The sequence below is a fragment of the Megalopta genalis genome, chromosome 9 (genome assembly GCF_051020955.1).
Source record: "Megalopta genalis isolate 19385.01 chromosome 9, iyMegGena1_principal, whole genome shotgun sequence".
Lineage (NCBI taxonomy): Eukaryota > Metazoa > Arthropoda > Insecta > Hymenoptera > Halictidae > Megalopta > Megalopta genalis.
Genome location: NC_135021.1, coordinates 10,311,273 through 10,338,022, shown reverse-complemented (window position 1 = coordinate 10,338,022; position 26,750 = coordinate 10,311,273). Strand labels below are relative to the sequence as shown.

The 26,750-nt window shown below is 40.7% G+C and overlaps 2 protein-coding genes across 7 annotated transcripts in view; one reads left to right on the top strand and one right to left on the bottom strand.

The window, feature by feature from the left end:
- Window positions 1-12,510, bottom strand: part of Arl1 (ADP ribosylation factor-like 1) — a 30,077-nt gene extending 17,567 nt beyond the window's left edge. Inside the window, exon 1 of the mRNA XM_033483448.2 lies at window positions 12,372-12,510. The gene's annotated coding sequence lies outside the window, so the exon portion shown is untranslated. The remainder of the gene's footprint in view (window positions 1-12,371) is intronic.
- LOC117227903 (ankyrin repeat and BTB/POZ domain-containing protein 2) overlaps window positions 1-26,750 on the top strand; it is a 48,224-nt gene that overhangs the window by 14,084 nt on the left and 7,390 nt on the right. For 2 of the 6 annotated variants that reach the window (XM_033483446.2, XM_033483445.2), the window contains one exon: window positions 26,353-26,557. In XM_033483446.2, the coding sequence (XP_033339337.1) occupies window positions 26,353-26,557 (205 nt within the window). Of the gene's footprint in view, window positions 1-16,265; window positions 16,850-17,267; window positions 21,863-26,352; window positions 26,558-26,750 lie in introns of those variants that run through there. The other 4 variants (XM_033483441.2, XM_033483444.2, XM_033483443.2 and 1 more) reach the window with 4 other exon arrangements.

The window sequence follows — 26,750 nt, the reverse complement described above, 5'->3', positions numbered from 1 at the left end:
GAAATTACTGTAATTGAAATATAAAAATTGCAAAGACACGAGAAGAATTTAACGATTATTGTTCTACTGTCTTTAAGTTGACAGAGTTATTAACAGAAACAATTTATATTTATTCAATTTCTGTTTCTTGCAATCGACGTGGGATATTTTTACATTGCAGAAAGCTCCGTTGTCAATTAATAACGTAGCCTATCAAAATTTCCTGAATCAAATCACCATTTACTATTACGATCCATTGACAGGTGTTTTTTATTGTCCCTCTATAATTTGTCCTTTCATTTAGCCTCGATCAAGGATTCCGTTCTTGCGTGTCAGCGTTTCTTTGAGCCGGGTATGATACACTCATTACGGGCTCCGTTCGTGAAAGCAACGACGCAAGAGCAGAATGATTAGGCACGTCCTTCGACAAGGATACCGGCTCCGTTCGTCGGTGCAGTTTTATTAGAATCGTTCTCGGCAACGTCGACCACGGTGATTGACAAGGCAGTTAGGGTTTTCCAGGTCGAGGACTTTGTTTCTCTTCGATCCTGTACACGTTCTTCTGATCAGTATTCTATCGTGTCAGTCCGCCGTGTGCGTACTCGCTGATCCCAGTCGGAGCCCGGATCCTCGTATGTTCATCAGTATTTATGACATCGAGTTATGATCGATAATGACTGATAGATCTCTCATTTAACGTTTAGTATTCTTTCGCGATTCTATCTTTGACAGAAATTAACGTGACGACTGCTGAATTAGAATCAATCTCGACGTTATTTATTCATTCAGCGGTACACAGGAATCGGGACATCGAGCTTTCAGTTCGCCGTGGAATGTCTAGCCTTATCGTAGGTTCATCGTAGTTCAAGATTTATCGTACTTTATCGTAGTTTTAAGCTTGCTGGGCCAAACGTTCTATTGATTCCTTAAAAAATGAGTACAAAGTAGTAATACACCAGAAAAATTTAGGAAACATTGTTGTTTTGAAGTCGCCTTTGTGATCTTTTCACGATTTTTGACGTTATAAGTAATTACGAAATAATTACATGTAGGTTCATTTTAATCAAACTTCGACTAGTGACGATGGAATAATGAACGATGTCTGATGCAACTAATTCAAATACAATTATACTGCTAATTAAAAATTACCTGAGTCAATTTTAACACTTTGCTACTATTAAAACTTACATACAGTGGACCACAAAAGTCTTGGTACACCTTCTAAAACGCAATAACTTTCTTAAAACTGATCCAAGTGACTTGAATTGTTTTTAGGTGATAGAGCGATTAATATACTAGACGATGACTAAAATGCCTTTTTTAAATTTGGCTCTTATTTGGGATGACAAAGGAAGATAAGAAACTTTTGTTTTTTAAATTTTTTATCTGTGCCTATAACAAAAATTTAAGAAATGCCTCTCATAGATCTCGGTAAATTTGATCAAAATCGGTTAACCCAGAGTCGAGCTATAGACGTTGAAAGATTTAAAAAACTGCAAATTTCTTCCATTTTTTGGTCAAAATCGTGATAAAACTGCGATCTTTAATTTGTTATAACTCATAACGACGTAAACTGATTTAGATAAAATTTTTAACGTGCATATAAGTTACCGAGATATACGAGAGGCATTTTTTAAATTTCCGTTACAGGCTCAGACAAAAAAGTTAAAAAACGAGAGTTTTTTTATTTTCTTTCGTCATTCTAAGCAATAAAATTCAAGTCACTTAGTTTTTTTTTTGTCATTCCAAGTAATAACAAAATTTTAAATTTTGATCATCGTCTGATAGACTAGCCCTGCTATCATTTAAAAAAAATTCAAGTCACTTAGACCAGTTTTAAAAAAGTTATTGCGTTTCAAAAGGTGACGAACACTTTTGTGGGCCACTGCAGACACTATTAGCGGTATCACAGATCGCTCTATTGTTTATTGCGTTATTATTAACGTAAAAGTGGTAAATAAAAAATCAAAATCAATTGCTCCTGTTTTTCACATCGATAATATAGAGGTTCAAGTTCGATTGAACAGAAGTAAATGTATTAAAAACGTTCCTTTTTTACAATTTCTCATGCAATTATATTACCACCAGAGATAAACAAACAATCAGTCTCACAGATTGATAATAGTAGTTAAAGGTTGATTAAAATTTAACATTTAGCGTCTTCAAATTCTTTCATCGGCCTTGCAGATTTATCCTCGATCTATTCCTCGATCTTATATCCTCGTGAAATGCCGGATCAATCAATCATTTCCTCGATTGCTCGTGGAATGCCGGCGAACTAACAGTAGTTCAAACTTAATAAAGAAAAGCTTAATAGTTGAAACTTCAATTTTTGTATTGAATATAAGAACCCCACTTTTCAAGAACCCCTACACGCAAAAGTTCTCGCACAAACAGCCCGGACCATGTTGTGTTAATCTTCGCTGCAGAAAAATCGTCGGTCTACCGACAACTAACGCACTTAATTGTAAGTTCAAAGGCACAAAGCACGGCAGAGGGTCAAGAGGATGTGGCCCAACCGTAGGAATCCCGAAAATCCGGGCCTTTTCCGCGGCCAGTGGCCCGGGGCCCGAATAAATCGCGAGCTCGTGCATGGAAACCGTTCCGAGGCGGTAGCACCGGTTCCTTTTCAACGTCGATGGAATATGGATCGTTGCAACGGTCCCAAATGTTCGGGTCCGGGCCCCGGACGAAATTTATATATTAGCGCACACGCACACCGGGCTCCACGGCTTCCACCTGTATACACAAGTGGAGAGGGGGGGAGGGGAGGCGATGGGTGAACGAACCCCGAGATTTGTGGTGCTATTACGCGAACCCTTAAACTTCACCGCCTATTTGTATGCCGTGAGCAGATTCTTCTCGCTGGGCACACAGATCGGCACGGGCACATATCGTATGGTGTCGATGGGACCAAATGACGGGGCCCAGGGGCGGGGGGAGGGGGGAGTGGCACCGTGCACCGCGAAAATATATGCTCGTTCGACATCGTTAATCGAATCGCCGGTAATTATGTACATCATAAATTTTAATGATCCTTAATCGGATGGCCAGTCTCGTAATGGCAATCGTTCGGGATCCCGCTAAACATCTGGAATGAAAATAAAAGAACCGCCGCTGCCGGCGAATGTTTGTCGGATTTTTGGGCCTCCTCGGCGTAAAAAGGAATTGTTTCCAACTCGTTCGAAGACCTGTTAGATGAGATGTACAGTCGTTTCTTCCTAATTCGCGCTCAGATTGCGCACAAAAAATGGACAATTTGGGAAGAGGAGATACGATTATTCGAGCCTTGTGTCCCGTTTCTAGTGTTACCGATTGTCAACAACTATAAAAACGAGACGCAATACTCGGATAATCGTATCTCCTCTTCCCAAATTGTCCATTTTTGTGCACAATCTGAGCGCGAGTTAAGAAGAAAGTTATATTTATTCATATTTATCATAAATGCATAAAATCTGCAGTCCAGTTATTATTGAGCAACACGAGCACGATTATATCGTACGATTTATTAACAGATGTTGTTGACAAAATTGTTGATTAATTTTCGGGATTTCTGCATTTATATTTTCTTTATTTTAATGTATTATTATTTTGTGCCATACCGTGAAAAGATTGGATGACTTTAAAAATAACTCTGCATTTTGTTGCAACAACTGCTAAAATTCTTAATGTATTAAATAGTCGGTATCGTTCTCAAAAATTCGCATAAAATCAACGTAACGTAAATTAACTTCGAAATTAATTTTATAAAGGAGCGTGGAATGTATTCATCGTAAAAATCCGAGTAAATTCGTCCCGATCACACTAAGAATGAATTTTAAAATATAGTCAAAGATTAGTATCTTTAACGCGCTAAAGAAAGACCTCTCTAATTGGCACCTGATTGTTGCTAACTATACTTCCATTTTCTGAAAATGCAGTAAATTCTCCCTAATTTTGCTTCAGCTTGTAAACAAAAATGGACAATTTTGGGAAGAGGAGATACGATTATTCGAGCCTTGCACTTCGTTTTTATAATTGTTGACAGTCGTCAACTGTAAAAATGAGCCGCGAATCGTATCTGCTCTTCCCAAATTGTACATGTTTGTTTACAAGCTGAAGAAAAATTGGGGAGAATTTACTGGTATATACTTCGGAATGGTTTCATCTACTTCTCTTTAACATTTCAATTTCTTTCTTAGTGTACTGAAATTTTAGCTTCTTCAAAATCTTGTTCTGTACTAATTTATTCCTTGCTTCTATCGTCGTATTCATTTCGGTTTCGCTGTTACTCTAATTCGATGTATGTTCTATCCATTTTTCACCGGTAAAAATGACCGATTCCACATTTTTCGTTTAAAAATTTGTTGAAATCGTAAAGACTCTATCATTGGAAATGATCAAATAAAATTATTAATTGAAGCATACATTATAATAAAAATAAATGGAAATCTGGATAAATTCAATCTTGTCACATTTGCAAAGCGATGCAGGTTTCTCAGGTTTGGTGCACGGTAGATTTAGTGTTGATAAATATAAATATTTTCATGAATCATGAATACGTATATTTATAATGTTCATTCATACATTCATGAATGATGCTTGTATTACAAAATTCTAAATACGAATGCTTGTAATTCAAACATTTAAAAACATAAATATCATATGAGTAAATAGATTATAATATCGAACTCATAAAATAAGACTAATCATAGACAAATTGAAATAGCATACCTAAGTCACAACTAACGCCTTGGTTTCGGATTTAAAATAGCTTCCGATGCAAACGATTTGTATTAACACTAGATTTGCGGAGCATAAAAAACAGCGGTTTTATATTAGTTCATAAAAGCAACAATTAGACTTTTACTCTGATTTTTAACAAGCGTTGTTGTAACATTTGCCGTAAGTATATAAATACATACTTACTATAATATAATTGTAATATTATAATTAGAATAATAATATAATAATATATAATAATTATAATATAATATAATAATATATAATAATTATAATATAATATAATAATATATAATAATATATAATAATTATAATATAATATAATAATATATAATAATATATAATAATTATAATATAATATAATATAAATTGAATAAATAACTCATAAATCTATCTTTACGATATGAATAATCGTAAATTAAAAAATTAGTGACCCGTCATTTAGACAGGTTTCGTAAATCTAGTGTTAAATGTAACACTTGTGTCCAACAATAAAGTTTCCACCTGACGAACTACGAACCGAAATATCTCCGCAGCAAATAATCATATTGGAACCTAACGAACCCAAAAACGGCCTAAAAGCCTGCAATTTCCAAAAGAAAAATCGTCCGATCGCTTTGATCAAGTTTTCGAGAAAGAATCGTGGATGAAGAACGTGGTCACGACTGGCCATTGTTACCGTTTTCAGCGGAGGATCGTTGCCGGGTCGCCGTTCACCGTGACGTCGAAGGAAACGTTCGATGCCAGTGGTCGGCATAATCGCGGTACGGTTAAACGGTGCCCGCGGACGTAATTGTTTTACGTAATACAACGTAACGCCGTCGGATAAATACGTCGCCGGTGTACGGTGCCCACGGCACGCGCATGAGCGTTCCAAAGGGAACGGGACTCGAAGCCCCGCGTCACTATAAATCGGTCAGTCTCGGCGAGTCGAATAAGCGTACACGGGCATTGCTTTCCCCTCGATAACCCCTGATAACCTTTCCACCGACACGCGGCTATTTTACGAACACCGTAGAATCCTCCTTTCGAGCCGATCGCGTGCCTCCGGACCCGCTTCGTGATTCATCGATCGCTTCGATTACCTGGCGATTTGTCTAGTTCCCTGTTTTGCTTCCACCCTGCAGCCCCGTTCGCTAACCTTTACCGTCGGCCACTTACCTGGACCCGAAATACAGTGGGCCACAAAAGTGTTCGTACAGCTTTTAAAACGCAATAACTTTGTTTAAAACTGGAGCGAGTGACTTGAATTTCTTTTTAGGTGATAGAGAGACTAGTCTACTAGTCGACGACTAAAATACCTTTCTTTAATTTTGCTATTACTTGGGATGACGAAGAAAGATAAGAAACTCTTGTTCTTTAACGTTTTTATCTGAGCTTATACAAAATTTTTTAAAAGTGCCTTTCGTAGATCTCGTAGAACTTATACGTGTGCTAAAAATTTGATCGAAATCGGTTAACCCAGAGTCAAGCTAGAAGCTTTGTCGCAGGGGTTACTGCGACGGTTTATATAAAATAATCCGAGAGAGTTTTTTGGTTTTATATAACGAGATCTTTGATATAACTTGTAACAAAAAGGTGATGGGGTACAGTGTGTAAAAGGTAAAGGTAAGCGAGTGACGGATGAGACAGAAAAACGAACAGAGTCGGAGGAAAACTAGCTAACTAACGTCTCCCGGTCGAGAGGTCCTCATATTTATTGGGGAGAGCGTATTGAAATCGGTAAGGGAAGGTCCTTGGGAAGGGCGAAGGCCTTTCCCGAAGATTTTCCGACCGGGGTGATCCGGAACCTAAGGTCCGAAGCTGTGTCTCAACGTTTTTATTGTTTTATGGCGGTGTGTACGCCTTGCGTCGGAAAAACCCGAAAAAGGCATCTGCACACCCCGCTTTTGGAGGACATGGCTTTTTATGTCTGGTCCGCCACAAAGCGTTAAAGGATTTAAAAAACTGCAGATTTCTTACGGTTTTTGGTGAAAATCGTAAAAAAGATAAAACTGCGATTTTTTCGATCTTTAAGTTGTTGTAACTCATAACAATGTGAACCGTTTTCGATAAAATTTTCAACATGCAGATAAGTTACCGAGATCTACGAAAGGCATTTTTTAAATTTCCGGTACAGACTCAGACAAAAAAGTTAAAAAGCAAGAGTTTTTTATTTTTCTGTCATTCCAAGTAATAGCAAAATTTAAAAAAAAAAGCATTTCAGTCTTCGTCTAGTAGACTAGTCCCTTTACCACCTAAAAAAAATTCGAGTCATTTTAAAGGCGTTTTAAGAGGTGTACGAACACTTTTGTGGCCCACTGCATATATGTATCCGTCTCTTCCTGAAATAATTTTAAAAGCTCGAGCATAATATAAAAATATTCTCAAGTATTCTCTCTTTTTAGAAGATTACACACTACAAAATGTTAGATTTTATTACTTTTATAAAATACCGCAGAGTATTTAGGGCGTCCGCAGTAATACTCACGTTTCCTGTAGCAATAATACCCTATAGCTTCCTAAAAAAGAATCGTAGAACAACGAACCTAGACTCATTTTAAAGCCTCCACTTTCGCAGCCCACTATTCATTTCCTTGCAACATATTTTTGCAGAATCTGACAGGTCGTAAACCGAGTTTTCCCCCAAAAATACCAGAAATTGAAACACTTCTAATTGGACGATCTCTTTCCTGATCGAATCTATCATAGATTTAACGATTGCAACGCTCTTCTTCTTTTCAGTAACCTCCAGAACAGTAAAAGATATTTATTTAAAAATACTCATTGATATCGTCAAGAATTATTCAGGAATCTGACAAATGTTATTGGAAATGGGTAGATAAATAAAAGTAAAACGCAGTGAATTAAACTTATCCCTTTTAGTTTATTAATTTGATGTACGAGGAAGGACCGTCTTTACTCTCCTGATTGCTCCAGGAGACTGAAGACTATTCACAAAGACGAAACCAAAAACGTCACCTAAAGACAAAGAGCACTCTGTTCTATATACATATGAAATCATTGTTTATCTAATGGTACTCTGGCGAGACTCTCGGCGTCGATTCGTTTTTGTAACTTATATGCTAGAAGGAAAAACTTCTGAGTATTCAAAAGAGAGAAAATAATCCAATAAATGTCTATACTTGCACCTTGAACGCAGACAATTTTTGTTATCTCGTACAAAGATCCGCGTGTGACCGTTGTTTACTGTTTACCGCCTATTTTTCTCAAAATCTGCGGTTTAATAATCCACGACGTCCGCGTACGAATCGGTGAACGATCTGTCCGAAGTAGGCGATCGCTTTTCCGGAAGCGCGAAACGATCAGTACACCGTCGATCCGATTGGAACGAAACGGAGCGATTCACGCGTCGATCCTCGAATCTCTGCGAATTTCCTCTCGATTTCTCCGTAGCCTGCGCAGAACGGAAAATCGAGGTGAGGCGTGCCGATCGCGAGTATTCCGCGCGAACGTCCCTGACCTAGCGGCGTTAACGGACCGAGTAAAAGCTAGTTAAGATCTTCCGTCGTCGGCGTAAGGAAAGAGGAAGGCTGCGCGAGAAAAGGAGAAGAGGCCGTTAACCCAAATATCTCGGTTGGATCTGGCTCCGAGTAAGGTTGCCGGGGCGCGAATAATCTCGTCGTCCTCTCACGCGCGCGCGACCGCTCGCGTTTCATTATCGCGATCACCCGGTTCCCAGATAACGCCTGTTCCCCCTTGTTCCCGACTTTCGGATCGCTAATTAAATCGCGCGCTCCTTTCGCACGATCGGCCGCGCCGCCGCGAAATATCATTTCTGTTTCGTACCGATCCGTCCAACCGGAAGCCTCTTTTCACTCCGCCGGGAGGAAAGTTCGGGTGAAAGACAACCGAAACCGAGATCGACCATGATTTTTGCACAATCGCGTAGAAACTCGCAATTAGGTTGCACACGCCAAGCAGACGAATCGCAGCCGCGATTTTGTTTCGACGTGGCGGGGGCTTGTTTATGTACGAGAAATGCTAATACGCCGGAGAAAGTGACGTCTAATTCGATCTGGACCGTCTTCCAGGCGATCAATTAGCTCTCGGGAGACGATTTAGAAAACTCTTTGCAACGATCGCATTATTTCTTACAGGTTCGCAGCATTTTTAATGAATGTACGAGATGTAATTATCGTTTCTAAAATAGTATGAAACGTAATGATCGTCTATAAAATAATATGAAACGTAATGATCGTTTGTAAATGTATGCCAGCTGCGCGCCTTTCATTTAAACTGCAATAAATCTGCGTGAAAAAAATCGCTCGTCGGATTTTATGCTCTCATTCTAAAGAGAATGCTTCGATCTTCAAATTCATTGCAATCTCAGTCTTGAGCAAAATTTTCCAAGCTTCGCAGAGATTTCTGAATCTCTTGAAGTTCGGTTCGACGATGATAATAAGTTCGAAGAAGGTTAATTCGCTTTTCTAAACAAGACCATGGCACAATATCCTCGGCACGGTAATTACATGGAATCATCAAATTATGCTAGCTCGTTCAAGGTACACGGTCGATACTGATAAACCTAAGTACCACGATAATTAAACTACCCAGGCGCCGTTCCCCATGGCATTTGGAGGCTTCGGCTTAAGCAAGCCAGACACCTTTGATAGAAAAACCTCATATTAGATACGGAAGAAGGAACGGGTTGTCCCGATGCACAGAGATCCCGATACTTAACGAGCGTCTTCGAGTACTCGTTGCCAGCGCAACGGTCAGGTGGACTAGCATAATCGGCGCGCTGTCGCGCGAAGTGTAAAGTTGCAAAACGATCATCCTGCGCGAAAGGACGCGATCCAGGATGAACAAACGAAAGGGAGCCATCTAATTTATCGGCGCCATTTTGTAATTACCTACGAGACGTGTGATGACATTTTCACCATAATTAATACTGCTAGCCATACCTAATTGATGTTCGTATAAGCTTTTTATGTTTTCGAAGTGGATTGAAAAAAATGTTCTAGAAAATCGATGCGTTGAGTGTCCCGATGGCTTCGAAAGTAGTATAAATATGTTTAAATGTTTTTATTGTCGTAGAAATATGTATTAACGGATCGGGAGCGTTTATATGGTTGCAGCGCAACAAATTCTCGAACTTCAAATTTGAGACCGTGCGCGGTTATTGAATTATCTTCGGAAATGTACTCGCATCAAATATTATTTAATCACGTTCAAGTGTTTATAATGTTAATAAAACATACACTGGCAGATTTGCGAGAGTCTACGGAATCGTTCTGCGCAACAGACATTGGTGCAGCTTTCATAGTTGAAGCAGAAGAAATTCTCAAAGCCGTAATCTCAGTGTTCACGATCATCGAATCACCGACGTAAAAGCGCTCCGGCCAAACAATGTCCACGATATTCTACGAAATCACACCGACACGTTCAAGTGGAACCTGCAGAATCGTCGTGCAAAAGCAGCCGTAATCTTCGGCGAACGACGCGAGCGATTTCATGGTCGGACAGACGGAAGTTTCAACATTCTTCGGCAACAGAAGAATCTCCGTATTTACGTCGTCCTCGAAACGTAACTCCGGGCCCAGGCCCCGGTTCCCCGGCGCCTTCGGCATCGATACGCAAGGCTTAACGTATGATTATTGTTAAACAATACAACTTTTAAAATTCCTCGATGCACTCGGAGAGGTACGGGAGTGCAGGCGAGCGTTAGCGCGCGCTCGGAAATCGCAATCTCGGACAGTAAATAGCGAACGGTCGTCGAAGATAGCCGTAGAGAATGTTCGGAAGATCGCAAAACAGCCGCGCTATCGGCCGAAGTTCCTTGCCCGGAGCAACGAAGTTCAGGAAGAACAGGGCCCTAAGAGTGTTATAACTCCGCAGAATCCGGGCCGGCTCTAAGGTGTCCATGCTTCTGATTAGCCCCGCCTTGTGTGTTCCCCGTGGTTCAACGCGAAACCACGCGAGCCTCTTTAACGACAAGCTGCGTAATTAGTTTTACGCTGCATTAAGTGGCGCGATTAGTTTTGTCGGGAATCGCGGCCAGGATCCTTTACCGGCTCCTTTAACGCCCGTCTCTTATCCCGGCCCCGTGATTTATCGGCGTTTCGTTCTGTTCGTTGCTTTGTAACCGGGAAAACGTTAACGCGGAAAAACGTCTTCTCGGGGAACGGTAATTGGACGTTTTCAATTTTAACGACCGCTTCTGGTGCCCTTTTACGTGCCCGTGCCTCGCGGATCTTTTGTGCTTGTACGTCTCAACGAAATTGGCACGCCGTACCGTTTTTTTCACGACGCGATGGAATTAATTGTGCTCGTTAATTCCTATTTTCTTGTGCACTCGATGGAATCGGAAAAATATCATTTATGATTACTTTATCGAGTTACGGCGAGTATTCCGAAGTTTTTAGAACAGAGATAAAACAAGTGAATGTTGATTCTGAAAGAAACAACGATTACGAGTGGACTACGGATTTTATGGATTTATGGCAAGAATGAATTGGTGAAACGTAAAATAATGAAAAGATTGACGCAAATTACGGATGTTGATGTATTAACCCTCGGCGACGCGGTGACCGGGTCTATTTTGACCCAGAGTATTTACATCGTTCACTCGATTGCTTGATCTTCGGTAATTAAATAGAATAAATCGTCATGACATTGGGAACGATCGGAAGATTGATAGATGTACAAGAAGAAGCTTCAAGAATATGTTTTAAAAAATTAATGAATGAAGCTGGGAATGATCAGAATCATCGTCAATCGTACAGTTGTTAAAATAGTCCGCCGTTCGACGGTTAATTTCAACTGATTAAAGAGAGAAAAGAAGTTGCTTTTGGCTTGTATATCCTGCAATTGATGCAGACAGTTTTTATTATGCACAAAGATCTGCAGTCTAATTAAGAGATTAATTGTGGAAACGAAAACAGAAATCATTACTGATACAAATAATAGTTTCTTTCTATTCAGTGCTTCGTAATTGAGCTGCAAATATTCGCGCATTTATAGCCAATACAAATCTGTATAATAGCAAAGAGGGCTTATATTACTAAACATTAATGGTAATTTACTTTTTAAGAAACAAACTGCGACGATAAGAAATAATATAAAGATGTCTATTCGTAACAATGGTTCACAGCGAAGGTGCTTACCAGCCAAAAACGCCGAAAATTAGTCAACTTTAAAACTTAATACTTGATAAAAATAAAACTTGCTAAAACTGTCACTTAAAAAGTTGCATTTTCGGCGTTTTCTCGTCAATATCTATGGAAATATACAATAAAAAGTCGACAAATTTTGGTCCCCTAAAGAAAACTTTAACCATTAACTAATTATTCAGAATGAAGATACTTTATGAAAGTTGTTCGGAACAAAGGTTTTCCATAACTCTTTTGAACAACGCGTTTATAAAACAGTTTTAATCGCTACCATTAAATGAGCCGTTTATTTTGAAAGTGGCATAAGTCACTTTACCGTAATGAAAAGTGGTGATTTTTTTAATGTTTATACGAAATTATTTATACTGAGAAAAATATCAGTATCCTGAGATAACAAACAGATAACAAGTAAATCTTCTCGAAAGTTAGCATCCACATTTTTAAACGTGTTAAAACGCAAACCCTTAAATATATCGACTTAAAAACAAAGTGACTTATGCCACTTTCAAAATAAACGGCTCAAATAACAATTTGAACGAGGTTGAAGGCATTTACGAATCTGTAAATGTCGAAAACAGTTTGCGAAAACAGGAATTGGGCACTGTCGAATAAGATTTCCGTGGTCTCGCCTGACGGAGCACTGTCTTTCGTAACTTAACGATCGTGAAGCAACCGGCCGATTGTTGTTACAAATTGTGACGCCCGCTATCGTTAGCGGACGCGATGGCGGACACGGTTCGGTAATTAATTTAATATCCCGGCCTGGAAGCACCGTGTGTCGCCCTTGACACCGGAGTCTCGGCAGCCGAGCACGGACAATGCCTGCCTTGAACTCCTCCTTACTGAAGCTTTCTTTCTTGTGGGGGCTGGAACGTTATTCTGCAGAGGGTGGAGCTAAATTATCTACCCGAGCCGACTTCTCTATTATTTTTACAAAAAGAACAGAGATAACCGTCTCTTTTCTTCAGATAATACAGTTACAGCCACGGGTCGTACATTTGTCGAGTACTTTCTTGATAAAAATTCTTCGGCGTCATCTCGTCGTGGGTCTCGTCGAATAATAAAGGAGACACGCAAAGATACAAGAAGATGTACAAGAAGATGCAAGACAATTTTTCAAATGTATTACACACAATGTACATGTAGTTGGAATAAACGAAATGTAAAAAGCTGTGAAATGAATTTTTCAAAATATTCAGTGGGAATAAAAGGAGAAACAACAACACCTTGTACAACACAATTGAAACAATAATAAATTGGATCAAATTAATGTAAAGAAGAAACTGAAGGAGAAAGAATAAGATTAATAAAATAAATAAAAAGAAGAAACTGAAGAAGAGAAAATAAGATTAATAAAATAAATAAAAAGAAGGTACTGAAGAAGAAAGAACAAGATTAATAAGATAAATAAAAAGAAGAAACTAAAGAAGAAAGAATAAGATTAATAAGATAAATAAAAAAAGAAACTGATGAAGAAAGTATAAGAATAATTAATAACACAAATAAAAAGAAGAAACTGAAGAAGAAAGAGTAAAATTAATAAAATAAATAAAACGAAGAAATTGAAGAAAATTTAACAAAACGAACGGAAAGAATAAAAAAGGAATTCAAGAAAAATTAACGAAACGAATAAAAAGAATAACAAATAAATTCAAGATTAATTAACAAAACGAATAAAAAGAATGAGAAAAAACTGAAGTAGTTTAAATAAAGAGACGAAATTGAAGAAGAATGAATAAGAATGGTCGAAAAGGATGAAAAGAAGAAATCGTGCATGTCAGGGTTAATTTCGCTGCACCCTTTAGATTGAACGTTTCCGTCGACGATGTTTCATTCCGAGAAAGGGCCCGGCAATGAATGGTGAACCCTGCTATAACCGTTCGTCTGTCTCCCTGTACATTGCTACGACAGAAATTCAGGGCGCACGATTGCCCGCCACGGCTCGGATAAATTTAATTAGCCGTTAATTATCGGCCTGGCAGATGTAGGAGAGAACGGCCACGTTGTTAGAACCGGAAACGCGTAAATTACTCGGCATGTGAATTATCGAGCTATCAGCCGAGGTCATAAGTCACCGGACACTTAAGCATTAGCCGCCGCGGAAAGTAAGTCAATGCATTCGCCGCCGGTGACGTAAAACTGCGCCTTTTTTACCAGTTGCTGTCGACGATAGTCACGCGAAAATCGTACGTTCTGTAATACTGCTCACTCGAATGCAATTTTACTAGCTATGTTTTCTATGCACCTCTGACACACATGTATTTTATATTTGTATTTTTCTAGGCACATATTATATATATATATGTTTTTTAGACCATGATTATAAACGTATACAATAATATGAGATGCAGTTTTGTATAAAAAATACATAGTTTTAAATGCATTCCTTGTGGATGATAATTGTAGATGCATTTTTTCTAGATGATAATTTTTGATGCATTTTCTGTAGACAATACTTTCAGATGCATCTTTCATAGAGAATAGTTTTAAACGCATCTTCCGCGGACAATAATATTAGATAATATCTTTTTAGGGGAATAGTTTTAAATGCATCTTTTGTGTGTGTGCAGACGATAATTTTTGATGCATCTTTAAACGCATTCTTGTATGCAGTGAATATAAGTGTATCTTGGATAGACAATATTTGATATTCATTTTAGGCAGACATTATTTTGAACATGCATTTTAGATAGACGTTATATTAACAATAGTTAACAATAGGCAATATTTGAAATACATTTTTAGCAAACATTATTTCAAGTATATTTTTGGTGGACGCTGCGTTAAATAAATTTGTTGTCGTCATTGTTTCAGGTACACATGTATCGCAGACACTGTTTTGCAAGCACAAGTGGATGCACAATTTTTGCGCATACTTTAAGGACAATGGCTCGTTGCACAGGCAGCCGGTCGGCTCACGAAGGGGTGGGAAAACGGGGAAAAATCGGCTTAGACCGGTTTCCCCGCCTATGAGTAAAATTGCCTATGACTTTCACGCGAATTTATCGCACGGCGTGTTCGAGCGAGAACCGCGTCGATTCGTGATCAATTAGAACGGTCCCGGGTATCATTCCTATCGGCGCGGATTTTATCGAGCGTAGAGAGGCCGGTGCCGCGATTTTTTAAACCGCGGAACCGTCGTTTTTAATCTTTAACGGACCGGCTTCGGTGCAGGCCTGGCCTAGTTAATTGTGTCTGGCTTCCGCATTGTGCGCCCTGCACCTTCGTTCGTTAATTACTGGATAGAAAACTCCTGAGAATCCTCCTCGCCTTTGTGAGGACCTGCACCGGGAAACGGTGACACCGGCTGCTTTCATTCGCTATTTTCTCTGCGTGCCCGGTGCAAATTGTGTGTATTTTTTCAAACGATACATTCACTCCACTGTTTCGGTTCACGCTCGGGCCCCGTTTCCGACGATTCGCGCGTACAGCACGAGCATTCAAAGACAAATTAACGTTTCTTTTACTATTCTACGCCGACTCTGATAAAAATTCGGTTTCGAATCTCATAGTGTTTCGTTCAAATTGTTGAAATTCAAAGCATGCAAATAGAAATTCAATTTTTATCTCGGCAACAGGTTCACGCTCCGCTGTCCAAGGCTGTGAACATTCCATGTGCTCAATCTGCTCAAAGATTGCAATACAAATTCGAGTTTAACACTAAACCTATCATGACGGTCATTTTAACCGGTTGCACGGTTTCTATTTTAAGATTGCTGACGTTATAAAGAGAGGAAATCATCGAACAGATTTTCTAATTCATGCATACATTGTCATAAAATCGTTTAACCCCTTAATGCACAATTTAAAAAAAAAAACCGACCAAAAAAAATCAATTTTTTTTATCTAAGAAAATACATATTTGGACCTTAATTTCAATAAATATGTAAAAAAAATGCAAAAATTACTCAAAATTCAATAAAAATAGTGGATAAATAATTATAGTAAATATTGAATCGCATTGCAGATCGAATTTTGTACCCATCGTACTGTTTTTCAATTAATATAGGTAACATAACATAAGTTGCGACGCCGACCGTATATATACGGGTCTGCACATTTTGGCCGGTTTTGCACGCCCGTGTTAATTTAGGCGGTTAACCGCCTAAATAAATTCAGTTTTGTTATTCATAAAAAACAACAACAACAACACGCTTTCATTGCTCTGTTCAATATTAAATTTCGCAATAATTCGAACCGTTCAAATTCAAGACGTACAAATTTAAGTTCTCTAACAATTCAACGTGTTCTCATTTCGCTGTTCAATGTACTTGCGACTCGAAAACTTCCAAGAATCGCTGCAATCAAAACAGAAATTCAAGATCGCTAGAAATCATTGGAAGATCCTTGCGCGACTATTTCTGGACAGCGAGACCGAGGTTCACAGTGGCAAGTCCAGAGTTCCGGTTGGATCAAAGTTCAGCAAGTTAGGCGACCTGGACGTCCTGGGCTCGTCATCGTCACGGGGCCCCGGTTAGGGCGGCGACGTTCATAGGAAGTAGGATGGCCGCCGGAAGTTCCTCCCCCGAATAAACCGCGGTCACTGGCGTAGGTGGTGGGGCCCCGGCGAGAGACAGACAGAGCTCGTTTCGCGCACTCCCGTTTCCTGGCCGGGCCGGTGAAAAGAGCATAACAGTTTACGGTGTCGTAGCCGCCACTTAAACCCGATCCTGCCGAGGGACAAGGAAACGAGACGCGAGGCTCGAATCGCGCGGATCGAAGTGGCACGTCGCGCACTCCCTGACATCCTTTTCTTGCGAACGCGCGCGCGCGCGAGCGCGACATCCTTGTTAATTATGCGACCGACCTTGCGATTCCAGAGAGAATCGCGTGAACTCCTCCGGAGGACCGTTTCCGTTTGAGTTTTGCGCAAGCTCCTTCGTCGTCCGCCGTAGTGATCTCAGTTCTTCGAAATTGTGCTTCGATAGTGACGCCAGTGCTATCTTTCGTCGATTACGGTGGGAAGGGATAAACGACTATGTTTGTGGACCCATTTCGCTGCGAGTTAGCGAAATCGTCGGATCGATCGATCGGTATTCAAAGCAGTGTCTTTATTGATTATAGACGTGGTCTTGTATTCGTTATTTAATGGGCCGTGGATTTTGCGGATTTATGATGAAAATGAGTGTACGAAATTGAAAATGAAGCAACGAATAACTGGATTTAAGAACGTCGATGAATCATTTTCAGTTCGCTGAAATTATTGAAGGAAGAATTTTAAGGTGTTTTAAAGAATTTAACTGGTTAACGAAGGAATTAAAAAGGATTGAAATGATTAAGGAAAGCATTTCAAAGAATTTAAATGATTAAAGAAAGGATTAAGAAGGATTTAAATGATTAAAGAAAGGATTTCAAAGAATTTAAATTATTAAAAAACGTATTATACAAAGTATTGAGAAAGCATTTTAAAGGACTTAAGTTATTAAAGAAAGAATTAAGAAGGATTTGAACGATTAAAGAAAGGATTTCAAAGAATTTAAATGATTAAAAAACGTATTACAATGTATTGAGAAAGCATTTTAAAGGACTTAAGTTATTAAAGAAAGAATTAAGAAGGTTTTGAACGATTAAAGAAGGGATTTCAAGGAATTTCAATTATTAAAGGAAGAATTAAAGAGGATTGAAATCAAGAAAAAAAGAACTTAAAGTATAATTTTCACTTGTTGAAGAAAGAATTTAAAAGAATGAAAATTATTAAGGAAAGAATTTACGTTATTAAAGAAAGAATTTAAAACAATTTTTGTCGGCCTCATCGTGTTTGTAATTAATTCAAACGCTTCTTATTCCTCGCGAAATATCCACGGTCTATTTACTAACGTGGCTAACAGACTTGAAATCGATAGTTTGGCTACCGTAAAGCTTAACAAGTATAGCGAATAAATCCATCGAAATCGTTGCATAGCATTCGCTAAGGACTTCGCGCGCAGCTGCCGCAGCAAGTCCCCGTTTCGGGCAGAAATGATCGAATCGGTTATCTGGACTGCAGAACGCAGCAGGCTTCGGCAATGTATCAGAGGCGCACTACTCGTTTCGGAATCAATTTTACGCAGCCCGGAACGGTGAAAGTCGCGCGCGTACACCGCACAATCAGCTCCGCGAGCGCGTAATTGCCCTCCCGCTTGTTCTATCTTTGGACCCCGTCGCGCGAGTAAACGCCTGTTTACCGCTGTCCCTACAGGCGAATCGCGCTGATAGCTTCTGGTAATCCATCTAGTTCGTCGGAAGGAAAACCCGGGGTGGGAAAAATGCCGCGCCGCTAATTATCGCATTAAACGCTGGAACGATTTAACACGTTGTTAACCAGGAAAATTGCCTGTGTAATTCACCGAGCGGACCTTTATGACCAGTCATAGTTCGCTTTTAGTTGTGATTATTCGAAATGGTACCATTCCTTGTTACGATTCAGTATATTCATTGTTAGAGTTAGAAAGTTCGTGTACTCTGTAATTAATGTAAAAAGGCAGCTTTATTATTTTCATACAATCTGGCGAATCTGATTTTCGGTAATTACTTGCTTATTTTATTGTTTAACGTCGGGGATGAATAAACTCGCTAAACACTAGACCGCGGATTTTTAGGCGAATTAAACATTTTCTGTATCAATAGCAAGATCAGCGAGCCAAGCACAATTTGACTTGTTTCTGTATTAATTTTAATAAGCTGAAATTAGTATACGAACACACTTTCAACATTTTTTTTATCCTTTTCACTGTTCTCAGACATATTTATCCATTTTTGTCATAAATGCATGACATAAATGCAGTCTACTAATAAGTATACTGCGGATCTTTGTGCGAAATACAAATTTTCCAAGACCATCGTGAGGAACAAAAATTAAATAAATGAAAATCGTTTCTTTTAATCACTTTCATAAACTGAAAATAATGTAACTATATTATATTAAATTCTTTCTATGTCTTCGCAATTTTACATTTCAACTACACATTTTTGTCACGAATGCATAAAATCCGCAGTCTACTAATAACTAATGAACTGTTGAACTGTTTAACAGGCAACCACAGTTGACAACGACTCTATAACTTGACCTTCATCGGACCAATTTAATTTGATCCTTAAGGTCAAATCGACACAGTAGAAAAACATTAATTTTACGGAACCGTAAATAATAAAACTGATAAATTCTGTCTCGAAAACCGAAAAACCGAAATAAAAAATTGAACTTAAAATTAAACTTAAAGCTATCATCGATAAACCATGCGATTTCTACAGTATTGAAGTTAGGTATGTCAAATAGACTGCCTCGCCGAACAAGACTAAACTAATTAGTCCAAACCAATAACCAAACCCAGTCCTTTTCGGAAAGAACGTCGAAGGTCGAAAAACCGAAATAAAATTGAATTTAAAATTCAAATCAATAACATTTCTCGAACCAGTGAAAAGTGTCCTGGGTCACTGGTGACCCCTTAGTAGACTGCGAATCTTTATAGAAAATAGAAACTTTCTTCATAAGTTTCAGCAAAGATGAACGAGATAGATAATCCTAAAGATAATCCTTTAGGTCAGGGGTGACAAACTCAAAAGCCAACTTGGGCCAAATAAACAATGCTTAACTTTTTAGGTGGGCCGCAAAAAAAATCAATGTTCATAGAAACAAATATTTTTATTTTGACTAGTACATCGTAATAAACATATATAAAGTTAAATTATTGTTTACGTCCTGATACTTGACATCTCTTCTCTGATACTATCTTTCCTATTACGGGAGAAATTTTATTGGCCGAGACTATTTCTATTTTATTTTTACTTTGCGTCGGATTTATTGACTGGACCGCAAAAATGTCCATTTCGGGCCGCGAGTTTGACACCTCTGCTTTAGATAATCCTAAATTCTCTTGATCTGTGCACTGATTCGAATTTAGCCAATCAATTTACGATAAATGCATAAAATCCACAGTCTACCCCTTAACCACTCGTCGTCCCGCGTTCGTTACGTGTTCGTCGGTGTTCGTGGACAGGTGGGACAGAATGGTCGGCGGTTGTGCGTTCGGTTGCTGGAAAAGGTGGATTCACACGCGATAAGCTCGCCGCTCGTTTGACCACGGCCGGGTGAAAAGAGGAGCAACGAAAGGAAAGTGATACAAGCAGCGGTCTTCTATTCGCCGACGCTTCTGCGGTCTGCGCGCGGAGGAAGTGCACGTTTCACCTGTGCAGCGATCGCAATGTACACCGACGATCCAGTCGCGTGGCCCGAGCCATGCTCGCGCCTGACTCGCGTCGAACTGCTCTGAAAGCGATCGATCTTCGAGTGTCCTTACGGTGGTCCATCGGAATACGTCGATGCGAACGCACTGGCACGCTCTTCGGAAAACTTGAAATCGATAGATCGGCCTCTGAGCAAACACGTGTGATCTAGAAGCTACGGTGTCCTTGAGGAAAGACGCGTGATTGCTCGAAGCTCTGGAACAATTGAGAAAGTGTGCAGGTAACTGTTCGAAATTCTGGTGTCCTTGGGAAAATTCAAAATCGATGCAAACCCCGTGGATATACGGATATTCGTCGGAAGCTCTGGCGTCCTAGAGAAAATTGGAGAACCTGGCGGATACATGAAGAAGTAGCACCATGTAAATCTGCTGTTTATGGAAATCGTGCGATTTTGAGAGAGCCTGTGCGGTTAGTGAAACGAAACTGCGCCTTAAAGCGGAGCTAGAGTGAAACGATCTGGATTTTCTCTTTCTTTAGTTTGTCCTTTGGAGACTTAAGGTGAAAAAACTTCGTCCATCTCCAATAGAAGAATGATCGAATACCGTTCAGCAAATTAAAGCATCCCTTGCTCTTCCCTCGGCCACTTCTTCGCGTTCTTGCAACAAGAATTAACGGAATGGACAGCAGAAATCAGGGCAACTGTTTCAAACTAAAAAAATCTTCCACCTAAAGCAGCAAAGAATGTTCCTTGCTACCACACTGAGAACCGACGCTGCGTTTACTCAAGGAACGGCGAACATCGTGAGTCAATTAATCGCAAAGTTCAAGGAACATCGAGAAGCGTCTCCGATCATCGAGCCAGCAGCTAAATCATCGCCCACGACAACACAATCAAGAGCACCGTTCGGCAATCTCGACTAGCGCAACGTGCGAGTCATCTTCTTCCTGCTCGGAGCCCAGTTTCCTCGAACTAGAGACCGGACGCGCGTGGTCAGATAAAGCAACGCACAGCTCGCGTACCGCATCCTCGAGCGAATGACTGTTCTTCCGGCGCCGAAACTGGCGCAGAGTCATCGGGACTTCCTATCCCATCGAGCATTCGTCGCAACACCATCGTCGAGGTCGCAGCGACGATGATCGTCGGATAAGATGCCGTCGATCGCTGTTGGCTCCTGCGACGGCGACTGCGGCTGCATGCTCTGTCGCGAGCTGAAAGGCTGCAGGATGCCGGTCCAAGGATCAGGGAGTCCTCCGGGCCGTCGTGACGCGGTGAACTTCATCCTCCGGCGAGGCTTGCCGTTCCGTGCGAGAACACCGTCGAAGGAGTGGCTGGAAACGGAGGATCCGAGGTTCGCTGGCTACGAAGATAGCGCCACGCTGGAGGACAAGAGCCCGGGGCCGGAAACGGGCCCGGCAGTGGCCGGCAACGGTCCCAGGAGGACGGACAAAGACGTCGCTCACAAGACGGTGATTTACTTCGGGGATTCGAGCCAGCGGCAGAGGGAGAATAATAAAAGAGCGGCGACCCAGACGGAAAACGTTCAGCAACAGCACCAGCAGCACCACCAGCAGCCGGTCGTCGTCGTTAAAGAGGACAAGAGGATGATCGAGAGGGACGGAGAGGAGGATCCGGACGGGCGAACGGAGGATGAGAAACGGTTCGCGAGGAATAGGATCGAGAGGCAGCGATCCACGGTCAGCCTGGTGGAGAACGAGGACGCCAAGGTCACGCACGAAATCGTGGTGAACGTCAGCCCCAGCAGGGAGGACGTGCTGAGAATCGAGGAGGACGAGAGCCAGGTCGAGGACTATTGGTCCTTGCCGGGGGACAACACCGGGTTCAAGGCGGACTGGAGCTTTGTGCAGCAATGGCGCCTGAGGGGGTAAATCACGCTCGCGTTGTTCTTTGCCCGCGTCGATGAAAAATTAGTGGGACCACGGCCGAGATCCCTGCTTCGCTGCGAACCGATTCCAACTGGTTCTCGGTGGAATCGGCGAGCCTCGTCGAGTTGCGTTGACGATATCACGTTGTGTAATAAGTCCGTTCGCGTTTTCCCGTAGCACCGTGCAACTGTCGACGCGAACGGACTTGTTATACAATTTCAGCACAATCTACCCTGTCTTAAAGCGGACACTTCCAGTTTTCGTTTAAGCTAAGTTGCATTGAAATAGCCCTACGGGGAAGTGTCTTAAAATAGATCGGAACTTTTTCTTTTAAATCTTGTAAACCCCATGATGTCAGAGGTCGATTCGTTTTAATCTTTTAAAACGATCTCGTCATTTTGTTGCAATCTAATCTACCCTGTCTTAAAGTAGACACTTTGAGCTTTCGTTTGAGCTAAGTTATATAGGAATAGCTCCACGGAGATGTGCCTAAAAATCCATCTGAATTTTTCCCTTTAAATCTTGTAAACCCCATGATGTCAGCGGTCGATTCGTTTTAATCTTTCAAAACGATCTCGTCATTTTGTTGCAATCTGATCTACCCTGTCTTAAAGTAGACACTTCCAGTTTTTGTTTAAGCTAAGTTGCATAGAAATAGCCCCACGCGAACGTAACTCAAAATTCATCTGAACTATCGCTTTGAATTCGTGTAATTTTTCTTGTCTTTTCCTTAGTGTCAGAGGTCCGCGATCGAATTTATAACACAACCTAATAGCTTATTTAGGAATTTTTAACAGATATCGTTCAGGTTATTACTACCTATTACTGTCTTTATGCGTAATAGATATCGTCTGTATGCATTCTGAGACACAATTCCGTTCCTTCTGTTCATTATTCTAATTGCTAGACTGCGGATTCTATGCATTTGTAAGATGCATATGAGTAGTTACGGTCATTACAAATGAGTAGTTCAAATGCAAAATAGCAGACATTTGAACAATTTAATGATATTATTGCATTTGCAATCAACTCATTGAAATGAAGACAAATTTTATTTTGCATAAAGATCCGCAGTCTGCTAATTACACTGCTGATTTTATTTGTTTACGATAGAAATTGATAGATCAAATACAAGACATCGAGAACGTTTAAGGAATTCAGAAATGCTATTGCACCGTTTTCAACTCATTGACATCGTTTAGGAAGAAGATAAATCATTATGTGCCTTACACAGGATGTCCCAATATTATGTCCCAAAAATGAGGGATTCCTGAGGCCATTTAAAGCAACTTTTTCCTTGGCGAAAATGCAATCCGCGGCTTTGTTTGCGAGTTATTAACGAAAAACAGTGACCAATGAGAGGCGAGATCGGCTGGCGCGAGGCTGTCGAGCCAATGAGTAGAACTGGGCCGCCTCGCGCCAGCCGATCTCGTCTCTCATTGGTCACTGTTTTTCATTAATAATTCATAAACGAAGCCACGGATTGCATTTTCACTAAGGAGAAAGTTGCTTCAAATGGCCTCAGGAATCCCTCACTTCCCGGAAGTGATATAATTTTGAGACACCCTGTGTATCTTGCAATTGGCGCAGACGATTTTTATTTCGCACAAGAATCCACGGTATACCAACCTCATCGCTATTCGGCAACACCATTCGCGATCAGAGCACTCGTGTCTCCATTTGCGATTTTACGAATAACATAAAATTACGGTTTTCGTTGCGGAAACAAAGTCCTCGAGCTGCGAGTGTACGGAATTGTTCGGGCATCGTGAATTGGACGGACGATTTGTAATTCGTGAAATCTGGAGGCTATTTTCGGAAATTGAGAACTGGACCCGGGATTTATCGGCGATACATATTTGGAACGGAATGAAAGCGTCGGGACTTTCAAGATTTTTCGGAGAATGTTTCGAATCGCCAGAAACAGAGTGGGCCGATCAAGATCCACGGAGCGGCACACGTGGATCACGATTACGCCTCCCCTTCGGCGCTTATCGATCACGTGAATCTCATTACGTTTCGTACGCCTACTGTTAATTTGCACGGTGGAGCCGCGTTTGCATGCAATCCTTTGCGGCGTTATGTAACCGGCCGCGGCCGGGTCCTGTAAAATTAAAGGATACCACCGCGAGAAACCGGGCCCCGCGCCCGGGGGGCCCGACGATTTTTCACGGCGATACCGGATCGCGAACGTTCCTTGTTTGGAAACCGATTCGCTCGGCGGATCGGGAAATCGACGGGTTCACGCCTGAACCACCTGATCGGCGACACCTGTCGCTAAAATCATTTCACTTCGAAGTAATCGCATCGATTGTCGAAGTATTCGTCGTTATTGTTACTAGAGAAAGTGACGAGAGATCGCAGATTTTACGATTTCTTGAATAAACTCGATGAAATCGAAAGACTAATCTGAGTGGGATTTTCGATTTCTTCAAACTGTTAAGGAAAGATTAAATTTCCTTGCGGTTTATTTTGCATAAGGATTCACAATTTACCGGCATACGGCGAACAGTAATCAATCCGAGATTAGAAATCGAGTTTCTAAAATCGAGCTACGAGTAATACGGTTTCGGAATTGATCCCTGAAGCGTGGAGATCGAAATCTTCGGTTCGACGAGCATTTCACGAAAACCGAGCAGTTGTTCTGATTGCGATCGTGCTAACGAAGTTATCGTTTTTTGTCCTAGCTCTCGTACATCTCTGCACGTATGTTTTATTAACAATCCGACAGCGAACTGTTTTCACAATTGTATTATTGACGATCTTTATATCAACTCCGAGATTTATTCAGCGATTTTAGAAGATATTTTTTCGAAGGTATTTCTTGCAGACCTATTGGCCCTCCTGTTGTTGCTAATGTAATAATAATTTACAGTAAATTCTCCCTAATTGAGGCTCAGATTGTGCACAAAAATTGACAATTTGGGAGGAGGAGATACGATCATTCGAGCCTTGCTTTATAGTTGCTTATAGTTGCTGTAGTTGCTATCCTTGCTTTATAGATTTATAGCTTTTTTCTAATCGTTGACAATCGGTGATTACAAAAACAAGTCGAATAATCGCATCTCCTCTTCCCAAATTGTCCATTCTGCGTACAATCTGAGCGTCAATTGGGGAGAATTTGCTGTATTTGATTCAGTTGCCAAAAATTCAGTAATTCAGTGAACGATCTAAATACTCCGGGTCAAAATTGACACAGTCGCAGCCTTGCGAGGTTTAACCTTCCGCCACCTCGGTTTCCCGTTTTTAAACGGGGAACTTATTAAAGTTAATTATTCACCTATCCCTCGTATTATTCCCATCGCCACAATTCGGGGCGGGGGCGGGGAGGGGGGGATAAAACAGTTATGAGAAACGAGGGATAAATGAGAGTTTAACGTCCTTTGAATCAGTCGATGTAAATGAGGATATTTATACGAATACTCGGAGAGTCCGATCGAGCCACGGTTTTCCTTTTTCCATTTTGCTGTTGCTGCCCGATGAATTACGAGTCCACGGGAACATAACTTTCCTCGGGGCCGGTGTTCTAACGGAATACGAGCCTCTGGGAACGGATTCCTTATTATGTGCTCGCTTTCACGAGACACAGTCGAAAAGAAAGGATCGAAAGCGAGTCGGCGGAATTATTTGGTGGGCAATTAACGTGAAACCGACCCGACCGGGGTATCAAGTATCGTTTATTCGACGATCTCGGGAGGGCCGAATTCCCTCCGATCGATGCCTCATCGTCCTCCACGCGCATGAAAAATACATTCGCCGCTTCGTTCATTTCGGGCGACCAACGACACGGCGCTCGCTTTACATCTTGTCGGTCAGGGATATAGTACCTCGAAACGATCCTCGAATCGACCGCAAATAACATTAACGGCAATTAGTTAAATTAGCCCAATGAAACGGCTCTCTTAAAGCTGAAGAGATCGTTTTTATGGCAAACTTATCGTCAATATGAGATATCAAGTTAAAAGCACAATACGAAAGACCGCTACCGATGTTTCTGCGTTTTTAATCGTTTGCAACTAGAATCTCGAGTCTAAAGATTTGAATATATTTCCTTCGCGCGTGTAACGATATCATTCTCTCGCCAGATTTTTTTTAATTACCAGGCTACGAATTTTACGCATTTATGGAAAAATTGGATAGTTACAGTGTAAAATGGTGTAAAAATTAAAAGCATTTTGAAACGTCGATGTATATTACTTTTAGTCTATTAAGGTGATTAAAGGAAGAATGAAGTTGCTATTTCGTATTTATTCCTTTGCACATGATGCGGACAATTTTTATTTTGCATAAAAATTCGTAGTCTAGTAATTGCACAGAGAAAATAGCCTCGCGTCAGACAGTCTTCTTTACTCTCGCAGACAAGATAGATTTGGTTGAACCGAAAAATTTGAGAAAATATTGTAGCGTGTGTACGAGTGTCTGGAAAGTGTGAGATTTTTTTCAGAATTTTTGCACAAGCTTGAACGGGTAAAATGGTTTCTTGTTTCAGGCCAGGGGGTAGCAATGGACGCGACCTGTATTGTCCCCCCTACACGAAGGACTTCACGGAGAGTTCGCCGAAGAATGGTGTCCATAACACGGTCCACATGGTGGCCGAAAGGGACACGGACAGCGTGGCTCCTACGCCAACCCCTCAGCACCCCCATCACTCTCAGCACCATCACCTTAGCTTGCACGAGATCCGAGCGCTTCAGGTATCTGTTCGATTGCATTTTTCCCAATGCTAGTACAAAACAAAAACGCAATGACTTATTAGTCGACCCGATACATCAACTGCCTCTGACAATATTTCTAAACATACATAATAAATATTCTATATAATAATATAATAAATTATTAAAATATAATATAATAAATAATATAATAAATATACTGCGGACCTTTATG